The sequence below is a fragment of the Eurypyga helias genome, unplaced genomic scaffold, assembly GCF_000690775.1.
Source record: "Eurypyga helias isolate BGI_N326 unplaced genomic scaffold, ASM69077v1 scaffold8562, whole genome shotgun sequence".
Classification (NCBI taxonomy): Eukaryota; Metazoa; Chordata; class Aves; order Eurypygiformes; family Eurypygidae; genus Eurypyga; species Eurypyga helias.
In genome coordinates this window covers 24,673-33,252 of record NW_010235239.1, presented here as the reverse complement: position 1 = coordinate 33,252, position 8,580 = coordinate 24,673, and the positions used below count along the sequence as shown (strand labels likewise).

The window sequence follows — 8,580 nt, the reverse complement described above, 5'->3', positions numbered from 1 at the left end:
GCTTTATGCTATAGTCTTTTATTGTACAGACTCAGTTTTTTTCCATAGCATTAGTGCAAGGATGAGTGCAGATAGAAAGAGAACAAATATTGCACAGTCAACTAGTTTTCATTTCCTAACTTTTGAGTGCTTTACTTTTGTCTGCTTACACTTAAAATCAATTTTGGTGGGGAAAATGACTTTTACTGAAACAACTGTACTGGTAAAAATCACAGTGTTTATAGAGGTACGCTAATGTAATGTTTCTCTTTTCTCATGAAAATAATAACAGTATAAATCATGTTTGTATCTCCTGCCTCATGGAGAGGGTTAAAGTCTACTGTCCATCTTTGCATCTTTTTTTCTATCAATCAGAAATTTGAAGAACTCAACATATTGAATTTACAAAGAAGAACCCTAAGTACAGTGTATTTGTGCCTTCAGGAGGAGGAAGAGCTGACTACCAAAGGGCTCTTTAGTCCACTAGTGAAAAGGCAGAGTCAACATGGTAGAAATCTTGATTTAAGATTTCTTAAATCAGATTAAGATTAGAAATTAGGCATTAAATTTTAACAGCTGTAATGATTTTAATCTTTGTAACAGATTACTGAGAAGAAATAGTGGATGCTGCACATATAATAACCTCATAATAAGTTTAGATATGTATGTGAAAGCTGGGCTCTATTCCAATCAAAATGATTGAGTTCAAAGCAAGGGATGATTGGGGAAATTTAATGATGTGTGGTTAGGGTCAGAGGGCATAATCTAGCGATTCTTTCTGATTTTAAGAGTTCTATGAAACCTTATTGTCCTCTGGATGCAATTTATAGAATACTTTTAAAAATGGAAATGTAACCATCCATTTTCTAGCCTAGGAGCAAGAAGACATTTCTTGGCATCCACTACTTTCACTTCAAGTTTTTGAAAATACTCTTTTCTTGTTTCCATCAGTTCTTTGATCACTCCTTTAGAAGCAAACCATTTGTGCCACAACAGTGACACTGCTCAGAGTGACACAAACACTGCAATGCACTAATGTAAAGAAAAAATAGGTAGTAAAGATCTAAAGACACTGTTAGATTTTAAGTAGAATATTAGAGTTAGGTCAGCAGTATCAGAGTAGGTACCTTTGATCTACATCTTGAGTAATAGTAAATGAAAAGAAAAAAGTACAATAATCCAAGACAGTTAAAGATAAGGACCCATGCTAACTTCACAAAATTACAATTGTTATGATGCTATTTTATATAGTAGCTCATTGTGGCAATTCTTATGAATAGCCACAGTTAAATACATGTGGGATTTCAAATTGCCTTGCATTGTGTTATATAATGAACATCTTTTCCACACATTGATGGATTTATTTTTTTCCTTCAGTAATCCTCAGTGAATTTCCAATTCAAGGCATCTTTAATGAAACTCTGGATATGGTGACTGGGTGTTACATATTTTGATTTTTTTCTTTCATTTTAGTTTAGAGTCTTCTCAGTAGAATTTTTCAGCACTGTGTTTATTTTGTTCAAGCTTGTTTGTTAAGGTTTTACTGCATGATAATGTACAAAATTCATACAGGTTGATAATTCAATGATCTTTTTATAAACTGCACCTTCACAATATGTTTTATCTTGTTCTTTCCACAGGACGTTACCCAAAACTAGTGTTTCACTTTGAACTCAAGAGAAACATCTTGTATTTCATACTAGAGACATATGTACCATCAATCCTACTGGTTGTGCTCTCCTGGGTATCATTTTGGATAAGCCAGTCATCAGTTCCAGCCAGAATCTGCATAGGTGAGAAGCTGATAAAACAAAACCAGAGTTGGATCATTAAGATGCTTTCTTTATTGCACGTACTTAGCATCCATTTCCAAAAGTTGCAAACACTTCTGAGTTTTTTATGGAATTACTTTTATGGTTTGTTATCTGCAGTACATCCTGCAGATTTCCCTTAAAGTCTTGCTATTCTCTAAATAAGAAAATGTCTTTGGAGCTACAGGAGACTAGGAGGCAGCGGAGGCTGCTTGAAAGCAAAGGAAAACTCAGTCATTTTGGAAATAATTTCAACATATTCCAACGCATGGCATGCACAGGCATAATTGTGAGGCTTTTGTGAGGATTAATGATACATACTAATTAACACATGAATAATAAGAGAATTAAAAGAGATTAAATATAATTAATTTCAAATAATAGAGATTCTGAAAGGGAAAGAATGCAAATAAATTCTGATCAGACTCCAGGTGGGGTGGAAAAAAAGAAAGATTTCACATCAAAGAAGGCCAGTGTGCAACTACACTGAGCAAAATGATACTTGACGTGTTAAAGAGAGTGTTTGCATGGTATTGCAATGATAAAGAGTTAATTCTGTAAAACCAAAATCTCCTTCATTTTAATGTCCAGTCTCTCCAGCTTTATAAACAGTTTTCTTGAGTGTTTTTAAGCATTTAACTTTAAAAGCACAAGTTCATGTAAAACTCTTATTGCTAAAACATGACACAGTAAATGCTGTGGCATGCTAGGTGTTCACAGAGCCAGGAAAAAATCTCAGAGCAGGAATCTTGCAGTAGAGCCTCATTGCCATCCATTTTTTAAACAGAACTTATGCTTTTGTCTTCCACAGGTGTTACCACAGTCCTTACTATGACTACGCTGATGATGGGAGCCAGGACTTCACTCCCAAATGCTAATTGCTTTATTAAGGCAATTGATGTATATCTTGGTATCTGCTTCAGTTTCATCTTTGGAGCACTCTTAGAGTATGCAGTGGCTCATTTCTGCACTCTGCACCGACTCAGTTCAAAGGAACTTCCAAAGGTATTTTAATTCTTTGTTGTCCTACACAACAGACTTCAATTACACCTGCTAAAGAGAATGAATTACCTTACTTAGCACTGGTGGTAAATGTATTTAATAAATTTTCTCTTTTAGAATAAGGACAGTGAAAACTGAATAACTTTGAGAAAACAAATTATTTGTATACCTGGAACTTTTTGGGAGAGACCAAACAAACTGAAACACCTTTCCATAATGATTCTTTCTTTTGGCATGGACTTTATGGTCATTTATAAAAAAAATGTGCCAGATGTATCACAAAAATCATAGGCATTTGTCTCCCCAACAATGGCATACACTTACAGTTCAAAACTTGGACTGAGCTCAGTGACTTGATCTTATACCAATACAGCAAAAAAGGAAGAATAAAAGATTGTATCACATTCTGTTTATGGAGCCTCTGCCCATGCATGGTACATGGGTCGGTTTACCAGTAGATAGCTTCATGTACCAGGCTCCCTAATAGCCTTCCACTTACACCTTCTCCTTCAACTGCTGCATCTGAATCAGACTAGGATTCACTTTCTGTTCTGCATCAGTGTTATAGCAGCACTTTTTGCTGCTCTAATGAGCTTCTCACAACTCTGAAATGCTGTGAAATGTACTTAAAATAAAAAGGTATTGAATCAATACAGATATTGAGTGGTGAAATCTTGCTGAAATAATTAGGATAGGTTGATGGGCGTGGAAGATGTGACAAAACTTCAGTGTTTAGCACTGCTTTTATAAGCAGTGAAAAAGAAATCACAAGGAAGTTGGAAGCTGATTGTCTTACAGCTTTTAATTATGGAACTGGATCTAATATGCAGGACAGAAAAGAAAATTTTAAGCAGCTTATGTGATTTCTGGACAATTAGAAAAAAGTGAAACATGGAAAGTGAGAATAACCCAGGAGAGAAAAAAAAAAAAAAGGCAGGAAAATGTTTGGTGCATGCTGTGGGGTAAATGGACAGAAGAAGAAAGATTGCTAACTATTTAAACCAAACTAGAACAGAGCATCACAAATGCCTAAGCAAAGCTCCTTGGTGCGATCAAGAAACAGAATATTGAGTTCAAGTGGAGAAGCTTCAAAACTATGAAGATTAGCCAAGATGTGTTTTCTTATGCCTAGATAGTTCAACAATTAATATAGTTTTTTGGCTGTTTGGGTGAGATACGCTCTGTAAGTGCACAGGAGTATGTTCAGATCTGTCATTATAACTACGTGTGTGGAGAAGGACTGAAAATTGGACACAAAACTGAGCCACCCAATGAGTTTTAAAAGATGACATCTAATGGGAGAATGTCTGCCAGTAGGCAAATGCTGGTTTTGAATGAGGGTTTGAGTGGAAAGCCTGAAAGTAATTTGTCTTGCCAAGGTAGCATCAGTGACAATTCCCTCTGAGCGTATCCATCTTGTGAGGTAAGTGGTTGTCATTTTGCTCATAGAGCAGAAGAAAAAGAAAAGCTTATTGGACTTTTGGGTAAGAAAGCAAAGTGCTTCAGTGCTTGGATGATTAAGCATCTTTGGATCTGTGAAGGACACTTAGGAGTGCCCTTGCCTTTGACTACCTGTGTCAGATTCCCTTTCATCTGGGGCACATGTACTAGTTCTTGTAGATGGGGCAGACATGGGAACTTTTGGACTTGGAAGATGTGTGTGGAAGTTAAGTGGAGGTACAGCCCTAAAATGAAAGAAAGAAAGAAAGACTTAAGGTACCGTTTTGTGGTGGACTTAAAGAGTGAAAGGAATGGTCTGTCACTTCAGGCTTGCTTCCTCTCCTCCGCTGAGCATCAGGAGTGTGCAAGCCAGTCTAACTGACTTCTTGCCCACACAAGGCCAAGCATATAAAGGAAGGGGCAGCTCATTGGTTCTAGCTCAACTCAAGACTCCGTAGAATAAGGAAAATATCTGTCATGTCCTTCTCCAAATGTAGCCAAGGACAAGCACCACTTACTGAGCAGGGTGCCATGGAGAGTGCACCTGACTTGTATTTCTCATTTCTCACTGCAAAAAAACCCCAGAACATCCCAGCACTGCAAGGACAGAAGTAGCAGCTAAAATCTCATGTTACTGTCTAGCAGGTACTTCAAATGTCTGCGTGAGTATTGTCACCGTAAATGTGTTCTCCTCATTATCATATTCTCTTGTGGACATAGGTTAATTAGAAATCTCACTTCCCACTTTGTTATTCCCATATGCGAGCTGGTGCAAACTTTGCATTCAGAATTATGTAAATAAATGTAGGATGTGCATTGAAAATGTAACCCTCTTGCCTTGTATAGGAATTAGTTGTACTGCTTTGCTTTCTGGTTTGCTCCTTAAAGCGCTCGGACGCTCGCAAAGCATGTTCTTTTGAAGCCTTGGCGTCTCCAGTTTAGAATATAAACTGGTGAAAGAGCTCATCATATCCACACTCTTGCAGTGTCTGGGATCATGTGAACCAGGACCCACTGGCACACCTTCAAAACGAATGGCAAAAGCAGAGGGATCACCTGCTGCAAGGAAGGTCAGACAAAATGTGTCATTCATATCAGCTGCATTAACAGGCTGCCTCTCCAAAATCTTGGGCTTCTCCTCTTTTTTTGTAACGTAATCCAGTCTAATCTTTAATCACACTCAGATCTCCATGGTGAGTTGGAGAAGTCCCTTGATAGTCCCAGTTCATAATGCTGTAGTTTTTTATCAACTAGCAGTTGTGGTTCTCCTCTTGACTAGCTTTCTCCTTTACAAGCAGTGTGATACAGCACTTTTTCTGTAAACTCGCCTCTGTTCTGCGAGAGCTCTGCCTTGTAACACTGCAAACAGAATCAAGTACATATGCACCGTGTACGGTATTTTCTGCTTAAGCAATAACTGCCTCTTGGGGAGTAGAAAGGAGTTAAGAACAGCCTAATAAGGCATCAGTCTCCTGCGAATTGTTCACATAAGGTGTGTGAAAAGAAAAATAGCACGTAGGCAATGTCCTTTCATGCTCTGCAGTAGGACTAATTCTGTACAACTTTTAGCCAGCCCTACCTGAGAGACAAATAGACTCTTGCACTGAAAAATGCCCCAAATCCTGCCAGTTTTGAAGTATAGACGTTGTTTTGCACTTTGTTCTCTTTCTAAAAAATGAGAGCAGTGGGAAAAAGCCAGGATTCTTCTGACAGGTTTCTTTATTTTATTAACTTGTGAGGCGCCGAGTGCATTCATTAGGCTGTTGCTCCAGTGCCTGGTTCCAAGTGCCAGACGCTGCTGACAAAGGCTCCTCTGCCACCCCCAGAGCTTCCCTCAGCTGCCTGAACTTTTTGAAGCAGAAAAGCTAGGTATTTATAACTGAGTTAGGCCCCAAGTAAAACTCCAGGTTTGAGTTTTAGTACTACCCTGGGGATTGTTTAAGGTTCAGACTGGAATTTCATGGATTGATCCTCTTAATACTCCATAGGCAGATCTTTATCCTGGCCATTGATTTCAAAATTCTCATGTAGCTGCGGGAGTCTAGGTGGAGGATGAGCAGGGTTTTGTAGTCAATGTATTTTTAAATTGAGCTGCATTTCTCTCTCTCAAATAAAACATACTGGATTTTCTTTTTTTGGCAAATGGAAAATGAAAAGCAGGAATAATCCCCTTTCTTAGCTTCATCTGTTCTGCTGCACGGGTTCACAGCAGTCTGGGGACATTGTCTAGACTCCACTTTAATTTTCAAGGACATTACTAATTTTAGATGAAGAAAGGCCCAAGAACAGTGCCATCTGCAAGTATCCTGGGCAGAAGAGCAATTCTGCACTGGCATGGAGATCACTCAGGTGGCTTAATGAGCTTTCTTTGCCTTTAATAGGTGTGATATTTCTAAATGAGCTTTTTGTGTGGCTACACATAAGACTGTACATCTTAACTTTTCTAAAGCTTGTCTTTGTCTAATCTATTTCTTCCCATGATGTAAATGTAAAAAGTGAATTGGTCAGAGGAAAGAGATTCTGCATTCTACGTTTCACCAATTTCTAGCCTTTTCTTGCTTGTATGCCAGTCATTGATTTTGAAGGTGATAAAAGCACCAGGAGAAAATGAAAGTTATGTGTAGACCTGTCTGAATTAAAATGACCCCTCCTCCAACTATGCTAATTTACATTTAGTTTACATGCGAAGTTGGAGCCAAACTTTGTGGCTTGGATCTGCTGGTATCTCTGCAATATCCCAAACCAAACTAAATACCCCCAGTACATTCAGGAAAGTTTCTGTCTGCAGCTGCAGCTGATGTCTAATCCTGTGTCCTCTGAGTCAGTAACAGAAAACTTGATCACTTCAAAGGGTGAAGATTTCATACATGAACTTCATGGCTCTGAGCCATCTCTAATCAAAGAACAAAACCCACCAAAAGGCTTATGCAACATTCTCTGAAGAGCTGTCTTGATGTAGTGAAGCACATAAAAATGTGCTTAACCTTAACATAACTTTGAACTTAAAGCATGAGTTTCAGGACTTGAAAGAAAGTAGCATGAGCTATTTAGTTTTGAATTAGTTGTGGGAATGGTCCCTCTTTATGATCCTCTTTTTTGTGCCCGCCTCTCTTTTTTTTTTCTTTTTTTAAGTGATTTCATTTTCGTCATAAAGCACCAGGAATAGAGTAGCCAAGTACACAGAAGGAGAGTGTCTTGTATTCTGGGGTGCTTGATTTGGAGTGTAATCAGCTTGACTAGCTGGTCTGGCAGCTCCCCCACCTTCTCCACCTCCAAACTGGGGCTTTGCTTTACCCCCTTTCTAGGCACTGACCTTTGCTAGGATTTTCCCTGAGCAGAAGATAGGTTATTGTTGTACATTTCATGGATTTGCTGCTGTCTTAAGTAAAGCTTAGTGGGCCATATTTGAACAAATCTGGCGTTGCTCAACAGTCTTCTGAAAGCTTTTGCACTAAGATGTTGTTAAAGTCAGTGTTTTTCCTGTAAATGGAGGTTTTGAAAGCTGAAAGGAGCTATCTGGTGCGTGTAGGTGTTCGCCCTTGAAATCAAGGAGCAAGCCGCAGGAGGAGTTGTAAGAAAAATCCTATTATTTGCTGCACCTCTAAAGTAAACAGGTGATGAAACATGCACTTAAGTACCCACTGTTTTGTTTCCTGTCAGGATGAGGATGAAGAGGCTGAAGAAGAGAGGAATGGAGAGCTGGCAGCAGTTGCTAACAGTTGCAGTGCCCCTGACAATACGGATAAGACGGATTCAAATAGGAGCCGCAAAACGAGCATCGACGGAAAAAGGGAGAGAAGTAAACACAGTGGGTGTAGTTCACCAATGTCAGTTATGAAAAGACTTTTCTGTATCTTTGATTGCTTCCATGTTAAAAATCCTTACCACATAGACAACTATGCCAGATATTCTTTCCCATTATCATTCATCATAATTAATGTATTTTATTGGGTATATTATTTGTATTTCTAAATATTTTTAATATGTAAAACAGGTTTAAAGTTTAGAAAGGGGATATGGGAGGGAAAGTTGCAGAAGAACAAAGAAATTGCATTTGGATAAAGGGGTATGAAAGGACATGCCATCTTTTTAAGCATTTCTACAAAGTTTCTTGTTAACTCACTCTTCTACAGTTAAAAGACTCTCATCCAAAGCTGACTTTCCTATTAGCATGCATGTCCAATATTAAACTATTTATCAAAGGCCAATAAGTCCTTTTTTAGTATTTTAATGGTCAGCAAATACGTTACTGCACTTGTTTCTGAACTGTACTCAATACATTTAAAAATAAAAACAATGAAGTGGTGTTCTCCTGCTATGCTTTCAGTATTCAGTTCCTCCTAGCTTT

At 38.3% G+C, this 8,580-nt stretch overlaps 1 protein-coding gene across 1 annotated transcript in view; it reads left to right on the top strand.

Moving 5' to 3' along the window:
• Nucleotides 1-8,204, top strand: part of LOC104505912 (gamma-aminobutyric acid receptor subunit pi-like) — a 30,587-nt gene extending 22,383 nt beyond the window's left edge. Inside the window, exons 6-8 of the mRNA XM_010146673.1 lie at nt 1,620-1,772; nt 2,602-2,795; nt 7,893-8,204. Coding sequence (XP_010144975.1) covers nt 1,620-1,772; nt 2,602-2,795; nt 7,893-8,204 — 659 coding nt within the window. The remainder of the gene's footprint in view (nt 1-1,619; nt 1,773-2,601; nt 2,796-7,892) is intronic.
• The last annotated feature ends 376 nt before the right edge of the window (nt 8,205-8,580 follow it).